Source organism: Pelophylax lessonae (assembly GCF_965119305.1).
Source record: "Pelophylax lessonae genome assembly, chromosome: 7".
In the NCBI taxonomy this organism is placed as follows: domain Eukaryota; kingdom Metazoa; phylum Chordata; class Amphibia; order Anura; family Ranidae; genus Pelophylax; species Pelophylax lessonae.
Window position 1 is genome coordinate 190,015,346 of NC_138774.1, and position 18,572 is coordinate 190,033,917.

Genomic DNA, 18,572 nt, shown 5'->3' on the forward strand with positions numbered 1-18,572 from the left:
TATCATGAAAGCTTGCTCTGCAGAGTTACAGAGTGCAGGTCCTGTAAATGCTAACAATCACTTCTAAGTTTTTCTGAGTCACCAAGGACAATGCATCATGGAGGGAAAGTGGAGATGTGAACTAAACATGGAACATTTAAAGAAGGGCAAACAATACAGTGTATTTGGACTGAACATTGTTCAGGTAAAAACAGTTCAAATTTTGCAAGTCCTCTATTCCTGCCATTTAAAAGGTGGCAGTTGATAAGTTTTGAGTGACATTTATGAAACTAGTCCCAGGCAAAATTTTTTGTGAATTTTTTTTTCTCCCGAAGTATATAATACGGCAATAGAAAATTTAAATATCGGTTATAGTAAGGAGATACCACTAAAATACTGTAATTCAGAATTGTTCGATAATTCAGAGATCTGAGATATTCCAAAATGTTAATTTATTTTAGAACTCCCAGATATGATCTCATAATTCTGAGGTATTTTTTTTTTTTTTTTCCTCAGCTGTCTCTAGGCCCTTTTATAAAAACGGAGAAGTTGAATTGTGTCCATCGCATACCATACAGGCTTGCCTACAGTTCATGTAGGATGCTGCAGTGAATTGGTGGATGGTCATCACAAAGCAATCATAGAAAAATAAGGATCTTTACCAGCATATCTGGTATAGTAATCAACTTGTCCTTTATTCACATACTGTCAGGCCTGTTGCTTTACATAGATAAAAGACAAGATTAGCACTATGCCAAAGGTGTACTGGCGAAGATCCCTATTTTCTGCCATAGAAAAGGCCCGATCTGCGGGGGCGATAAGAAGTGGTGGAAACATTCATTAATGCTCAGCAGTCTTTCCAGCTTGTTGGCTGTTTCCCCCACCCATTGCCTTCTGGGAGACATATTCTCATTTTGGCATGCCTAATGCTCAGTTGTGTAGGTTTTACAGTTTTGTCAGGTAGGTAAAAAAGAAAAATTGCTGATTTTTTTAACCTGCAGACAGTCGCTCAATTTCTGTGTATGTCTCCCAGTTTTCCGGTGGAAAATAGAGGTACTGTTTATGACCACAAGTAAATGTCCCTATGAAAGTGAAGGAAAAAGTTTCTATTTGCAAGTTTGCTTCATTCATTGAAGGGAAAAGTGCTGCCATCTCTGAATAAATTACCTGAGCACTTCCACCTCTGCAATGATATGATAGTCACAGCAGATTGGTAATTCAAGGCCAAGAAAAATCTGCCCCTCATCTCTTAATAGCAAAATAACCACCCTAAAGGAACAGCTAGTATAAGTTTTACTGATAAGAGTTTCCATGACAACTATTCAATGGCTATTTTGCCCCCTTGATGCATTCCGCTGGGTTCAACTCTTTGGTTTATCTCTCTATAATAAAGATATTCTGTACAGTTCATAGTGTTCATTATAATAATGAATGAATACAGCACTGGAAAAGTATACACCTTCATATTACAGTTGTATCTGTTTTCCACACCGGGAATGCGTTAAATATTGAACTGGGTGAGGCAGGCACTTATTGCTATGACCGGCCTTTCCTTCCCAAGATGTCGAGGTGCCCGACGGAGGACTGCCAATAGCAGAAGCTCCAAAGGTCTCTGATAAAATTACACAGGATGTCTTAAATTAAAAATAGACAGAGGTGAAAAAAAAAAGCAGCATGGTTTAAACTCTGCAGAATGGAAGCCAATGGAACTCTCTCTGTGTGACGTTTAAGGTAAAAACTCTTTATGGAGAAACAATGTGACAAGCTACAAACTGTGGAGCGATCAAACCAATAATAGGAAATGGTTTTGGTAAGTAAATTGTAATGTTTTTCCTTCTTCCATCAGGAATGAAATCTGTAGATTACTTGTATGTGATGGCGGTATTTCCACTGTCATTATTACTACCCAAAACAGTAGAAAACCGTCCAATGATTGAATTTGGGTTATGCTGATTCATGGGCACCTCCAGCGCAAACAGCAACATACATAGCTGAGAGACCTATTCAAGAAATGTTTTACCTGACCACAGATTGTAAGTAAATGCACAGTTTAATAGCATCCCCCCACACCCCTACTGGGTTTCCTGGCTGCATTACATGACTGCATAGGAAGAGTGGAACACATTTTAGAGTCTGTAAATATAGACTGTGTAACACTGCCCCACTTCTTGCCTGAGCCAACAGTCATTGCCAACACACTCTTTCATCCAACAATGTACCGCAAGCCTGATTTCAGCTTTCAGCTGGTGTGTGGCAGCTCTTTAAAAAGAGATTTTTCTTGTCATGATGCTGGCTGGACTGAAAAAAAAAAGATTTTTAAAAGAATACATAAATTAATTAAAGAGGTGCTTCATTATATTTTTCTCTTTTATCTTTCTTTTTTAAGTAAAGTCCACTTATAGAAATATGGAATATGGGGGCTGCTTAGTGCTCAGTGCACATGTAGCCAAAGCTATGTATTGTGCAAATGCTGTCAACCTTTCTTATGCCGTGCTTACTGCAAAGGCTTGTAGTAAAGAAAGTAGGGGTGGGGGTGGTGTATGTGTATTATCCTTACAATCTTTGACAGGCTGTACACATTTCATGTTTGTATGTCTATATATACAATATACATTATATAGTTATGTATGCAGCTCTTTGGCCAGAGCTGCCCTTTAAACGTTCGCAGTATATAGTTGAGTACGCTCTGGAGTTATTATATCCATGGGTTGATGTTCTCTTTTCCTGCAGAGTGTGGGGTTCATGTGTGTGCAGCCACTCCCTAGGAGTGTGCAGAACGGCATGACCGGCAGCAAGCTTTACTATAATACCAGTGACTGCACAGGTTCACTTTGATGGCCAGGGAACAGTTGGTGCCAGCCTGGTCCTGACAACTGTCATCTGTAAAAAGAGCAGTGAGAAATAGGGCAGATTAGAGTACAATACACACAGCTCCACTATCTGATCGATTCTTGTACTTGGCTCTTACAGTGTTAACATTATCCAATATGAAAATAAAATTTAGATGTTCTCTCTAAGTTTGTGTGAATTCCCTCTAGGTGCTCAATATCCTCCCACCACCCAAAAAAATTACTGGAAATTGAATAACCGGATGATGACTAAAGTTTGTACGCGGGTGGTAAACACATGAGCATTAAACATTTCTCCAGCAGAGACAGAGAGTAGCAATGTTGCTGAGGAACAAGGCAAAGGATTGCCTTGAGTCTCAGTGTTATCACTAATATGGTCAAAAAAAGCTAGAAGCTCCATTTTGTTTGTGTATGACAGGTCCCCTTTTATACAGTATCTCACAAAAGTGAGTACATCCCTTACATTTTTGTAAATATTTTATTATATCTTTTCATGTGACAACACTGAAGAAATGACACCTTGCTACAATGTAAAGTAGTGAGTGTACAGCTTCTATAACAGTGTAAATTTGCTGTCCCTTCAAAATAACTCAACACACAGCCATTAATGTCTAAACCGCTTGCAACAAAAGTGAGGACACCCCTAAGTGAAAATGTCCAAATTGGGCCCAATTAGTCATTTTCCCTCTCCGGTGTCATGTGACTCGTTTGTGTTACAAGGTCTCAGAATGGGGAGCAGGTGTGTTAAATTTGATGTTATCGCTCTCACTCTCTCTCCTTCTGGTCACTGGAAGTTCAACATGGCACCTCATGGCAAAGAACTCTCTGAAGATCTGAAAAAAGAATTGTTGCTCTATATAGAGATGGCCTAGGCTATAAGAAGATTGTCAAGACCCTGAAACTGAGCTGCAGCACGGTGGCCAAGACCATACAGCGGTTTAACAGGACAGTTTCCACTCAGAACAGGCCTTGCCAAGGACGACCAAAGAAGTTGAGTGCACGTGCTCAGCGTCATATTCAGCAGTTGTCTTTGGGAAATAGACGTATGAGCGCTGCCAGCATTGCTGCAGAGGTTGAAGGGGTGGGGGGGGGTCAGCCTGTCAGTGCTCTGACCAAAAGCCACACACTGCATCAAATTGGTCTGCATGGCTGTCATCCCAGAAGGAAGCCTTTTCTAAAGATGATGCACAAGAAAGCCTGCAAACAGTTTGCTGAAGACAAGCAGACTAAGGACATGGATTCCTGGAACCATGACCTGTGGTCTGATGAGACCGAGATAAACGTATTTCCTTCAGATGGTGTCAAGCGTGTGTGGCGGCAACCAGGTGAGGAGTACAAAGACAAGTGTGTCTTACCTACAATCAAGAATGGTGGTGGGAGTGTCATGGTCTGGGAGTGCTTGAGTGCTGCTGGCACTGGGGATCTACAAATTATTTAGGGAACCATTAATGCCAGCATGTACGGTGACATACTGAAGCAGAGCATGATCCCCTCCCTTTGGAGACTGGGCCGCAGGGCAGTATTCCAACATGATAACAACCCCAAACACACCTCCAAGATGACCACTGCCTTGCTAAAGCTAAGGGTAAAGGTGATGGACTGACCAAGCATGTCCCAGACCTAAACCCTATTTAACATCTGTGGGGCATCCTCAAATGGAAGGTCGAGGAGCACAAGGTATCTAAGATCCACCAGCTGTGATGTTGTCATGGAGGAGTGGAAGAGGACTCCAGTGGCAACCTGTGAAGCTCTGGTAAACTCCATGCCCAAGAGGGTTAAGTCTGTGCTGGAAAATAATGGTGGGCACACAAAATATTGACACTTTGGGCCCAATTTGGACATTTCCACTTAGGGGTGTACTCACTTTTGTTGCAAGCGGTTTAGACATTAATGGCTGGGTGTTGAGTTATTTTGAGGGGACAGCAAATTTACACTGTTATGCAAGCTGTACAATCACTAATTTACATTGTAGCAAAGTGTAATTTCTTCAATGTTTCAGTCACATGAAAAGATATAATAAAATATTTACAAAAATTTGAGGAGTGTACTCACTTTTGTGAGGTACTGTAAGTCCATAGAGCTGGGAGAGCACACTGTCTAGTAATAGTTACTTACTGCTGCCACCTAGTGTCAGAGTTTATTCTTACCTGGAGGGTCTGTTGGGCAAGGCTGCAAGTCACACGTCTGCTTCCCAACCGGTTTAACCAGCAGATCACAGCCACGAACAATGTCTCTTCCTTGAAAGCACTTCACATCCCGCATCCGGACTCCAACTCCACACGTTTTGCTGCACTGTAATGCCACAGGTATATAGTGAGCAGTAATTCTTTAGTTTTACAAAATAGTTATTTACTGACACTGGAAATCTGGAGCTTAATATTTGAAAGAGAACCACATTTTTAAATGTTTTAATTTTTTTATGCATGTGAATGTGATCTTTTGCATGTGAATGTGAAAGTAAATAATCTTATCTGAGTGTTAATCTTTATACACCTTGTTTCTGTGGTAAGTGTGTAATTGTATAATGACCAGGGGGGCAGCCACATATGATCATTAAATATGCATGCTTAGTAATGCTGCACAGTAAGGCTGGGCACATATGCATCACCCATGATCATTCTTTGATTAATAACTAGTTATTGCTACACATAGGGAATACAGGAGTGTAATGTGTACTTGCAATTCACTACTAATGGTAGCAAACGTCTCTGAAATAGTGCGTTCAATTGTTACTGTATTGTAGCAACTACTAGCAATTAATCATAGGCAATCCCAGGCAATTTTAGGCACTTAATTGCACTAGCAAAAATCGGCCATGTGTACCAGGCCTGATTGTACATATGTGTTCCTCTCCCTAATGCAGGACTATCAGTCTGCTGTGATGTATTGAAAACAGACTCTCTTTCTTTGGCCAACTAAGTGTAAATGGAGGCAGCTAATGTAATGTAATGAGCGAATATGGCTGCTTCCTTGTTCATAAACACCTGCAAACTGTAAACAAAATAAAGTTTTGAAACATGAATGCACAGTAACAAAACAGTAGGTATAACCCCAGTTCCAAAAAATTTGGGACGCTTTCTAAAATCTACATAAAAAAAAAAGAATGCAATGATGTGCAAACCTCATATTTTATTCACAATAGAAAACACATTGAATGTTTAAACTGAGAAAATTTACTATTTTAGGGAAAAAATAGGGTAATTATGAAATTGATGGCAGCAACATGTCTCAAAAAAGTTGGGACAGGGCCATGTGTACAATGGTGTAGCATCCCCTCTTCTTTTAACAACACTCTGTAAATGTCTGGGACCTGAGGAGACAAGTTTACGGAGTCTTGGCAGAAGAATGTTGTCCCATTCTTGCCTGATATAGGATTATAACTGCCAAAAGCGCTGGGTCATACATGTTATCTTTTCTATTTTCTATGGTGAATAAAATATGGGTTTATGAGATTTGCAAATCACTACATTCTGTTTTATGTAGATTTTACACAGCGTCCCAACTTCTTTGAAATTGAGGTTGATAATCACACAGCATTCACATTTATGTAAAAGAGAAATCTTTAGAAATTCCCATAAAAATCAAGAATATTGGATAGTTTTGAGAGTCCAACAGGGCATACCTATAATAAAGCGAGTACTTTGTGTTCATATATTGCAGATTATGTACATTATTAGTGTTCTTTCCCTAAGGTGTTTTCTGCAGACCCACTAAGTGACCCACCTGCAGGCTAGATTCCCCGATGCCGGCATGCACTGCGGATTTTGGTACAATGGTGTAGTGTGACTTGACTTGCAGCAGCGATGGCCTCTGTCTCACCTCACACACAGTACAAAAGAGCGGCTACAGGCACCATATGTGTCTATACTATGAGCGGAATTGTTCCTTGGCTGCTTCGTGTGCGTTGTAGAAACTATTTTCTAGATTCTGCGCCAACTACAGCCCTTCAACATCTATTGATGAACTAAAAGTTCCAGCAGGAAGAAGACAGAACCAACCAGGGCTTGCGGTTCCCTACAGCTGGTACAATTCTGTAAGTCAAACACACTGCAAAAAAAAAAGACCTTTCTTTATCGTACATTACGGGACACAGAGCCATATTCATTACCATATGGGTTAAACGCTACCTATAGGTGAAAGTCCCTCTCTATATAACCCCTCCTACACAGGAAGTACCTCCGTTTTTTCACCAGTGGCTTAACCACTTAAGCCCCGGAGGATTTGGCTGCTAAACGACCAGGGGGTATTTTGCGATTCGGCACTGCGTGAATTTAACGGACAATTGCGCGGTCGTGTGACGCTGTATCTAAACGAATTTGGCGTCCTTTTTTTCCCACAAACAGAGCTTTCTTTTGGTGGTATTTGATCACCTGTGCGATTTTTTGATCATGCGCTATAAACAAAAAAAGAGCGTCAATTTTTCAAAAATAACAATATTTTTTTATATGAAATTCCCCCCCAAAAAAATGTAAAAATCAAAATTTTTTAACATTTTCAGCCAATTTGTTTTATGCTACCTATGTTTGGTAAAAAAAATCGCAAAAAGCGTATTTTGATTGTTTTTTTAACGCGTAATGGCGGCGATCTGCGATTTTTTTTGCGGTACTGCGACATTGCGGCGGACAGATCGGACCCTTGACTGACATTTTTGACACTTTTGGGGTTACCAGTGACATTTCTACAGTAATCAGTGCTATACATATGCACTGTTACTGTAAAAATACACTGGTAGTGAAGGGGTTAACTTTATTTGAAAGAGAGGGGCTATGTGTGTCCCTAGGGGCGTGCTTTCTACTGTGATTGGCTGTGGCTTCAGATGTATGAAGAGTGATCAACGGTTCTACATAGTAGAACCGTATGATCATCCTTCATACACAGGGGAGAATGACAGGCAGCTTGTTTACACAAGCCGCCTGACTTTCTCCCTCTCCCCCGCCGATCGCAGAGTGACCGGCGGACATCGGGTCCGCCGGTCACACACGCGGGGGGGTCCGTGACCACGCGGGAGCGCGCCTCCGGGGGCGCGCGCTCGCTCCCTAGACCCTCACAAGCTAGTGACGTAGCCTTACGTCACTTTGCCTGTGAGGGGCTGACTGCCGACGTAGATCGGCGTTAGGCAGTTGGCAAGTGGTTAAAAGTAGGGTTGAGCGGACACCTGGATGTCCGTGTTCGGCGGGTTCGGCCGAACTTTAAAAAAAGTCCGGGTCCGTGTCCCGGACTTTTGCCGAACTTTTCCCGGACACCGAACCCCATTGAAGTCAATGGGGACCTGAACTTTCAGGCACTAAAATGGCTCTAAAACACCAAAGGAAAGGGCTAGAGTGCTGCAAATGGCAGCAAAACGTAATTAAGAGCATGGCAAGTGCTCTGCAAACAAATGTGGATAGGGAAATAACTTAAAACAACAAAAAAAACAGAAAAATAAAACAATGTTCTTCATCTCTGAAGGACGAGGCCCATATGGAGTAGGAGGGAGGTTGAGGTGGTGGTGGATGTGGTGGTGTCATAGGCGTGCGCACAGGGTGTGCCGGGTGTGCCTGGGCACACCCTAATCACCTAGGGCACATTAGCATTATCGCTCTGTTTGCCAGTGAGGAGATGGGAAAGATCTCCCTCGGACCTGCTCTGCTCTATTTCTCTTTGCCAGCAGGGAGAGTAATGTATCGGGGCCATGTACATGTAGGCAAACACATGCATGTGTATTTCAACTTTGGGGTGCACACCCTAATGCAATAGGCTGCGCACACCTATGGGCGGTGTAGGTGGAAGCGGCGGTGGAGGAGGACCAGGGCTGGATTAAGAGCATCATGGGCTTGGTGCTGAGGATTTTGAAGGGCCTTAAGGGCCGTGCCTTGGCATGCACCCAGAGGAGGAAGGGTGCAGCCATGCATGCCTAATTCAACATGGGATGCTGTCTCTGAAGCCCATAAACACATCCATGCATCGGCAACTGTCCCTCCTTGTCCGGCCTTCGTGCTGTGTGGGGAGGTTCTGAGGGAGCTGCCTGGGGAAGCGAGCATAGAAGCCAGACTTCTGTGTTTACAAGTGACAGAAGAGCGGTAACAGTGAATATGGCCAACCCGGGGCCTATATAAAAGGTAGGGGCCTGGAGCTGCAGCTCCAATAGCCCCTACGTTAATCTGGCCCTGAGGAGGAGGACGAGGTAGCCAACACTGCTTCTTTTCACAAATTTTAAATGAGGGTACACCCCAAAAGAGTGAGAAAGAGCAAAAATGGAACAATGGGTGGGTAAGGTCGGTATCCATCGCTATTCTGCACAAGGTACGGAAAAGTCCCGTGGGATCCATGCCTGGTTCATTTTAATGAACGTGAGCTTGTCCACATTGTCTCTGGACAGGCGGCTGCGCTTGTCTGTGATAACGCCCCCAGCCGTGCTAAATACCCGTTCAGATAATACACTGGCTGCAGGGCACGCCAGCACCTCCAAGGCGTAAAGGGCAAGCTCAGGCCATGTGCCCAACTTGGAGACCCAGAAGTTGAAGGGGGCAGACCCCTCATTCAGTACGTCTAGGCGTGTGCACACATACTGCTCCACCATGTTGGTAAAATGCTGCCTTCTGCTAAGACGTTCCATCTGAGCCGCTGGTGCTGCTGTTTGTTGTGGCGTGCTGACAAAGCTTTTCCACATTTCGGCCATGCTAACCCTGCCTTCTGAGGTGCTGGCGGTGCCCTGGTTGCGTTGGCGTCCTCCTCCTCCTCCTCTGCCTTGTGCTTCCACTGTGGCCCCGCTGTCAGGTGGGAATGCCAGCAGCATGGCGTCTACCAGCGTGCGCTTGTACTCACGCATCTTGCGATCGCGCTCCAGTGAGTGAATTAAGGACGGTACGTTGTCCTTGTAACGGGGATCCAGCAGCGTGGCCACCCAGTAATCAGCACAAGTTAGAATGTGGGCAACTCGGCGGTCGTTGTGGAGACACTGCAGCATGTAATCGCTCATGTGTGCCAGGCTGCCCAGAGGCAACGAAAGGCTGTCCTCTGTGGGAGGTGTATCGTCCGTGTCCTCTGTATCCCCCCAGCCACGCACCAGTGATGGCCATGAGCTGGCCTGGGTGCCACCCTGCTGTGAACATGGTTCCATCTCCTCCTCCAGCTCCTCATCCTCCTCATCCTCCAGAACTGTGCCCCTGCTGGACAATTGTGTCCCTGGCGTTTGTGTGTGCAGGAACCCACCCTCGGAGCCCCTTGCGAATGACTGCCCTGAAAGCCTTGGAAATGTTACCTCCTCATCCTCCTCCTCCTCATCCTGTGCCACATCCTCTTCCATCATCGCCCGAATTGTTTTTTCAAGGAGGCATAGAAGTGGGATAGTTAAGCTGAGAACGGCGTCATCGGCACTGGCCATGTTGGTGGAGTACTCAAAACAGCGCAACAAGGCACACAGGTCTCGCATGGAGGCCCAGTTATTGGTGGTGAAGTGGTGCTGTTCCGCAGAGCGACTCACGCGTGCGTGCTGCAGCTGAAACTCCACTATGGCCTGCTGCTGCTCGCACAGTCTTTGCAGCATGTGCAAGGTGGAGTTCCACCTTGTGGGCACGTCACATATGAGGCGGTGAGCGGAAAGGCCGAAGTTACGCTGCAGCGCTGACAGGCGAGCAGCAGCAAGGTGAGAACGCCGAAAGTGCGCACAGACGGCCCGCACTTTCTGCAGCAGCTCTGACATATCGGGGTAGTTTTTAAGGAACCTCTGCACCACCAAATTCAGCACATGCGCCAGGCAAGGGATGTGCGTCAAACCGGCTAGGCCCAGAGCTGCTATGAGATTTCGCCCGTTATCGCACACCACCAGGCCGGGCTTGAGGCTCGCTGGCAGCAACCACTCATTTGTCCGCTGTTCCATGCTCCTCCACAACTCCTGCGCGGTGTGTGGTTTGTCCCCCAAACAGGCAAGTTGTAAAACTGCCTGCTGTCGTTTACCCCTGGCCGTGCTGAAGTTGGTGGTGAAGGTGTTACGCTGTCCGGATGAGGAGGCGGTAGAGGATGAGGAAGCGGAGTAGGAGGAGTTAGGAACAGGAGGCAAACTGAAGCGCCCTGCAATCCTCGGTGGTGGAAGGACATGCGCCAAATTGCTATCCGCCTCAGGTCCATCCGCCACTGCATTTACCCAGTGTGCCGTTAGGGAGATATAACGCCCCTGACCGTGCTTACTGGTCCACGTATCGGTAGTTAGGTGGACCTTGCCAGAGATGGCGTTGCGCAGTGCACACCTAATTTTTTCCCCCACTTGGTTGTGCAGGGAAGGGATGGCTTGCCTGGAAAAGTAGTGGCGGCTGGGCACGACGTACTGTGGGACAGCCACCGACATAAGGTTTTTAAAACTGTGCGTCTCCACCAGACGGAATGACAGCATTTCAAAGGCCAAGAATTTTGAAATGCTGGCATTCAGGGCCAGGGATCGCGGGTGGGTAGGGGGGTACTTCCTCTTCCTCTCAAGTGTTTGGGAGATGGAAAGCTGAACGCTTCCACGGGACATTGTGGAGATGGTTGGTGACCCAGGTGGTGGTGTTGCTGACAGATCCTCTGTTTGCGGGGTGGCAGGTGCCGGTATCACTACAGATGTGGCTGGAGCGGCCGAGACTGCAGCAGAAGAGGAAGCAGGATGAGCCAGAGACGTTTCTTGGTTTTGAAGGTGTCTACTCCACTGCAGCTCGTGCTTTGCACTTAGATGCCTGATCATGCAGGTTGTGCTCAGGTTGAGAAGGTTTATGCCTCGCTTCAGGCTCTGATTGCACAGGGTGCAAACCACTCGTGTCCTGTCATCAGCACATTTTCTACAGAACTTCCACGCTAGAGAACTCCTTTGAGCTGACTTTGGTGCGCTCGTTCCCTTGCTGCGTTGGGCAGTAGCGGGCGTAGTGTCTAGGGCACGGCCGCTCCGCTTCTGCACCCTGCTCCCTCTTCTGCTGTGCTGGTGGCTCTGTGCGACCACCGCCTCTTCCTCCAAACTACTCAGGTCACCTGCATGACCTTCATTCCATGTGGGGTCGAGGACCTCATCGTCCTCCACATCATCTTCCACCCAGTCTTCACCCCTGCCCTCCTTGTCGGTCTCCACAATGCTGAACGCCACAGCAGTTGGCACCTGCGTTTCGTCATCATCGGAGACGTGCTGTGATGGTCCTTGCATGTACTCATCTTGAGAAATAAGTGGTTGGGCATCGCTGCACTCAATCTCTTCAACTTCTGGGGCAGGGCTAGGTGGATGGCCCTGGGAAACCCTGCTGACAGATTCTTCAAAAAGAAGAAGAGACTGCTGTATGGATTGGGGCTCAGACTGCTTGCCTGATTTCCAAGGAGGTGTGGTGAAAGACGGTTGGACATTGGCTGCAGGTGCCAAATCTGACCTTTCTGCAGTAGACTGGGTGGGAGACAATGTGAAGGAACCGGAGGCACTGTCAGCAACCCAATCTACTATCGCCTGTACTTCTTCAGGCCTCATTACGTCTAGAGGCGCATGATGCCCTACCAAATACTGATGCAGGTTCTGTCGCCTACTCACACTTGTGGAAGGTGTTTCACTTGTGCGTGTAGCTGGCACAGATCGACCACGTCCTCTCCTTGCAACAGGAGCTCTACCAGCAGCACCACGACCCAGGCCACGGCCCCTATTTGACGGTCTCCTCATATTTCTGTAATTTATGATCTTGCCCTAGAAAGGTGTTTATTGAATAGCGGAACAAAACAACAACAGTATCGCATGGGTGTATCTCACAGTCAAATATGCAAACTATGCCGCAATTTAATGTTTTTTACCCCAAAAGGGTGTATATTGAATAGCGGAATAGGAAAAAGGATAAAAAAACGGTGTATCTCACACGTACAAACACAGACTAGGCCCGGATTCAAATTTTTTGTACCCTAAAGGGAGGATGAGGAAGAGGAGTAGGAGGAGTTGGGAACAGGAGGCAAACTGAAGCGCCCTGCAATCCTTGGCGGTGGAAGGAGATGCGCCAAACAAATTTAAAAGGTGTATCTCACACGTACCGATACAGACTATGCCGTAATTTAATTTTTTACACTCAAACAGGGTGTATATTGAATAGCGGAATAGGACAAATTTTACAAAACGGTGTATCTCACACGTACAAACACCAACTAGGCCCCGATTACAATTTTTTGTACCCTAAAGGCAGGATGAGGAAGAGGAGTAGGAGGAGTTGGGAACAGGAGGCAAACTGAAGCGCCCTGCAATCCTCGGCGGTAGAAGGAGATGTGCCAAACCAATTTAAAAAGGTGTATCTCACATGTACCGGTACAGACTATCCCGCAATTTAATTTTTTACACTCAAACAGGGTGTATATTGAATAGCGGAATAGGACAAATTTTACAAAACGGTGTATCTCACACGTACAGACACCAACTAGGCCCCGATTAAAATTTTTTGTACCCTAAAGGCAGGATGAGGAAGAGGAGTAGGAGGAGTTGGGAACAGGAGGCAAACTGAAGCGCCCTGCAATCCTCAGCGGTAGAAGGAGATGCGCCAAACCAATTTAAAAAGGTGTATCTCACATGTACCGGTACAGACTATCCCGCAATTTAATTTTTTACACTCAAACAGGGTGTATATTGAATAGCGGAATAGGACAAATTTTACAAAATGGTGTATCTCACACGTACAAACACCAACTAGGCCCCGATTACAATTTTTTGTACCCTAAAGGCAGGATGAGGAAGAGGAGGAGGAGGAGTTGGGAACAGGAGGCAAACTGAAGCGCCCTGCAATCCTCGGCGGTAGAAGGAGATGCGCCAAACAAATTTAAAAAGGTGTATCTGACATGTACCGGTACAGACTATCCCGCAATTTAATTTTTTACACTCAAACAGGGTGTATATTGAATAGCGGAATAGGACAAATTTTACAAAACGGTGTATCTCACACGTACAAACACCAACTAGGCCCCGATTACAATTTTTTCTACCCTAAAGGCAGGATGAGGAGTAGGAGGAGTTCGGAACAGGCAGGAGGCAGACTGAAGCACCCTCAAATCCTCGGCAGTATGAGATGCGCCCCAAAAATTGGAAAGGTGTATCTCACACGTACCGACACAGACTATCACACAATTTAATTGTTTATACCCAAAGGTTTTGATTAAATAGCGGAATTGAAAATATGATCCAAAAAAAAGTGTATGTATATCACACGTACACAACCACACTAGGCCCCAATTACTATTGTTTGTACCCCTAAAAGGATGGATGAGGAGTAGGGGGAGTATGGAACAGGCAGCACCCTCAAATCTTCAGAAGTATGAGATGAACCCCAAAAACTTGGAAAGGTGGATCTCACACGTACCAACACAGACTATCCCCCAATTTAACTGATCCCCAAAGGTTTTTGATTAAATAGCGGAATAGAAAATATGATCAAAAAAAGTGTATGTATATCACACGTACACAACCACACTAGGCCCCAATTACTATTGTTTGTACCCCTAAAAGGCTGGATGAGGAGTAGGGGGGAGTATGGAACAGGCAGTACCCTCAAATCTTCAGAAGTATGAGATGAACCCCAAAAACTTGGAAAGGTGGATCTCACACGTACCAACACAGACTATCCCCCAATTTAACTGATCCCCAAAGGTTTTTGATTAAATAGCAGAATAGAAAATATGATCCAAAAAAGTGTATGTATCTCACACGTACACAACCACACTAGGCCCCAATTACTATTGTTTGTACCCCTAAAAGGCTGGATGAGGAGTAGGGGGAGTATGGAACAGGCAGCACCCTCAAATCTTCAGAAGTATGAGATGAACCCCAAAAACTTGGAAAGGTGGATCTCACACGTACCAACACAGACTATCCCCCAATTTAACTGATCCCCAAAGGTTTTTGATTAAATAGCGGAATAGAAAATATGATCCAAAAAAGTGTATGTATCTCACACGTACACAACCACACTAGGCCCCAATTACTATTGTTTGTACCCCTAAAAGGATGGATGAGGAGTAGAGGGAGTATGGAACAGGCAGCACCCTCAAATCTTCAGAAGTATGAGATGAACCCCAAAAACTTGGAAAGGTGGATCTCACACGTACCAACACAGACTATCCCCCAATTTAACTGATCCCCAAAGGTTTTTGATTAAATAGCGGAATAGAAAATATGATCAAAAAAAGTGTATGTATATCACACGTACACAACCACACTAGGCCCCAATTACTATTGTTTGTACCCCTAAAAGGCTGGATGAGGAGTAGGGGGGAGTATGGAACAGGCAGTACCCTCAAATCTTCAGAAGTATGAGATGAACCCCAAAAACTTGGAAAGGTGGATCTCACACGTACCAACACAGACTATCCCCCAATTTAACTGATCCCCAAAGGTTTTTGATTAAATAGCGGAATAGAAAATATGATCCAAATAAGTGTATATATCTCACACGTACACAACCACACTAGGCCCCAATTACTATTGTTTGTACCCCTAAAAGGATGGATGAGGAGTAGGGGGAGTATGAAACAGGCAGCACCCTCAAATCTTCAGAAGTATGAGATGAACCCCAAAAACTTGGAAAGGTGGATCTCACACGTACCAACACAGACTATCCCCCAATTTAACTGATCCCCAAAGGTTTTTGATTAAATAGCTGAATAGAAAATATAATCAAAAAAAGTGTATGTATATCACACGTACACAACCACACTAGGCCCCAATTACTATTGTTTGTACCCCTAAAAGGCTGGATGAGGAGTAGGGGGGAGTATGGAACAGGCAGCACCCTCAAATCTTCAGAAGTATGAGATGAATCCCTAAAACTTGGAAAGGTGGATCTCTCCCACACGTACCAACACAGACTATCCCCCAATTTAACTGATCCCCAAAGGTTTTTGATTAAATAGCGGAATCGAAAATATGATCCAAAAAAGTGTATGTATCTCACACGTACACAACCACACTAGGCCCCAATTACTATTGTTTGTACCCCTAAAAGGCTGGATGAGGAGTAGGGGGAGTATGGAACAGGCAGCACCCTCAAATCTTCAGAAGTATGAGTTGAACCACAAAAACTTGGAAAGGTGGATCTCACACGTACCAACACAGACTATCCCCCAATTTAACTGATCCCCAAAGGTTTTTGATTAAATAGCGGAATAGAAAATATGATCCAAAAAAGTGTATGTATCTCACACGTACACAACCACACTAGGCCCCAATTACTATTGTTTGTACCCCTAAAAGGATGGATGAGGAGTAGAGGGAGTATGGAACAGGCAGCACCCTCAAATCTTCAGAAGTATGAGATGAACCCCAAAAACTTGGAAAGGTGGATCTCACACGTACCAACACAGACTATCCCCAATTTAACTGATCCCCAAAGGTTTTTGATTAAATAGCGGAATAGAAAATATGATCCAAAAAAGTGTATGTATCTCACACGTACACAACCACACTAGGCCCCAATTACTTTTGTTTGTACCCCTAAAAGGCTGGATGAGGAGTAGGGGGAGTATGGAACAGGCAGCACCCTCAAATCTTCAGAAGTATGAGATGAACCCCAAAAACTTGGAAAGGTGGATCTCACACGTACCAACACAGACTATCCCCCAATTTAACTGATCCCCAAAGGTTTTTGATTAAATAGCGGAATAGAAAATATGATCCAAAAAAGTGTATGTATCTCACACGTACACAACCACACTAGGCCCCAATTACTATTGTTTGTACCCCTAAAAGGATGGATGAGGAGTAGGGGGAGTATGGAACAGGCAGCACCCTCAAATCTTCAGAAGTATGAGATGAACCCCAAAAACTTGGAAAGGTGGATCTCACACGTACCAACACAGACTATCCCCCAATTTAACTGATCCCCAAAGGTTTTTGATTAAATAGCAGAATAGAAAATATGATCCAAAAAAGTGTATGTATCTCACACGTACACAACCACACTAGGCCCCAATTACTATTGTTTGTACCCCTAAAAGGCTGGATGAGGAGTAGGGGGAGTATGGAACAGGCAGCACCCTCAAATCTTCAGAAGTATGAGCTGAACCCCAAAAACTTGGAAAGGTGGATCTCACACGTACCAACACAGACTATCCCCCAATTTAACTGATCCCCAAAGGTTTTTGATTAAATAGCGGAATAGAAAATATGATCCAAAAAAGTGTATGTATCTCACACGTACACAACCACACTAGGCCCCAATTACTATTGTTTGTACCCCTAAAAGGATGGATGAGGAGTAGGGGGAGTATGGAACAGGCAGCACCCTCAAATCTTCAGAAGTATGAGATGAACCCCAAAAACTTGGAAAGGTGGATCTCACACGTACCAACACAGACTATCCCCCAATTTAACTGATCCCCAAAGGTTTTTGATTAAATAGCGGAATAGAAAATATGATCAAAAAAGTGTATGTATCTCACACGTACACAACCACACTAGGCCCCAATTACTATTGTTTGTACCCCTAAAAGGATGGATGAGGAGTAGGGGGAGTATGGAACAGGCAGCACCCTCAAATCTTCAGAAGTATGAGATGAACCCCAAAAACTTGGAAAGGTGGATCTCACACGTACCAACACAGACTATCCCCCAATTTAACTGATCCCCAAAGGTTTTTGATTAAATAGCGGAATAGAAAATATGATCCAAAAAAGTGTATGTATCTCACACGTACACAACCACACTAGGCCCCAATTACTATTGTTTGTACCCCTAAAAGGATGGATGAGGAGTAGGGGGAGTATGGAACAGGCAGCACCCTCAAATCTTCAGAAGTATGAGATGAACCCCAAAAACTTGGAAAGGTGGATCTCACACGTACCAACACAGACTATCCCCCAATTTAACTGATCCCCAAAGGTTTTTGATTAAATAGCGGAATAGAAAATATGATCCAAAAAAGTGTATGTATCTCACACGTACACAACCACACTAGGCCCCAATTACTATTGTTTGTACCCCTAAAAGGCTGGATGAGGAGTAGGGGGAGTATGGAACAGGCAGCACCCTCAAATCTTCAGAAGTATGAGATGAACCCCAAAAACTTGGAAAGGTGGATCTCACACGTACCAACACAGACTATCCCCCAATTTAACTGATCCCCAAAGGTTTTTGATTAAATAGCGGAATAGAAAATATGATCCAAAAAAGTGTATGTATCTCACACGTACACAACCACACTAGGCCCCAATTGCTGGTGGCTCTGTGCAACCACCGCCTCTTCCTCCAAACTACTCAGGTCACCTGCATGACCTTCATTCCATGTACCAACACAGACTATCCCCCAATTTAACTGATCCCCAAAGGTTTTTGATTAAATAGCGGAATAGAAAATATGATCCAAATAAGTGTATGTATCTCACACGTACACAACCACACTAGGCCCCAATTACTATTGTTTGTACCCCTAAAAGGCTGGATGAGGAGTAGGGGGGAGTATGGAACAGGCAGCACCCTCAAATCTTCAGAAGTATGAGATGAACCCCAGAAACTTGGAAAGGTGGATCTCACACGTACCAACACAGACTATCCCCCAATTTAACTGATCCCCAAAGGTTTTTGATTAAATAACGGAATAGAAAATATGATCCAAAAAAGTGTATGTATCTCACACGTACACAACCACACTAGGCCCCAATTACTATTGTTTGTACCCCTAAAAGGCTGGATGAGGAGTAGGGGGGAGTATGGAACAGGCAGCACCCTCAAATCTTCAGAAGTACGAGATGAACCCCAAAAACTTGGAAAGGTGGATCTCACACGTACCAACACAGACT

The 18,572-nt window shown here is 44.8% G+C and overlaps 1 protein-coding gene across 1 annotated transcript in view; it reads right to left on the minus strand.

Moving 5' to 3' along the window:
- Window positions 1–1,009: 1,009 nt before the first annotated feature.
- ADAMTSL2 (ADAMTS like 2) overlaps window positions 1,010–18,572 on the minus strand; it is a 144,140-nt gene continuing 126,577 nt past the window's right edge. The window contains exons 19-20 of the mRNA XM_082262776.1: window positions 4,976–5,120; window positions 1,010–2,859 (exon numbers count right to left, since the gene is read on the minus strand). Of these exons, the coding sequence (XP_082118902.1) occupies window positions 2,741–2,859; window positions 4,976–5,120 (264 nt within the window). The 3' untranslated portion in view covers window positions 1,010–2,740. The remainder of the gene's footprint in view (window positions 2,860–4,975; window positions 5,121–18,572) is intronic.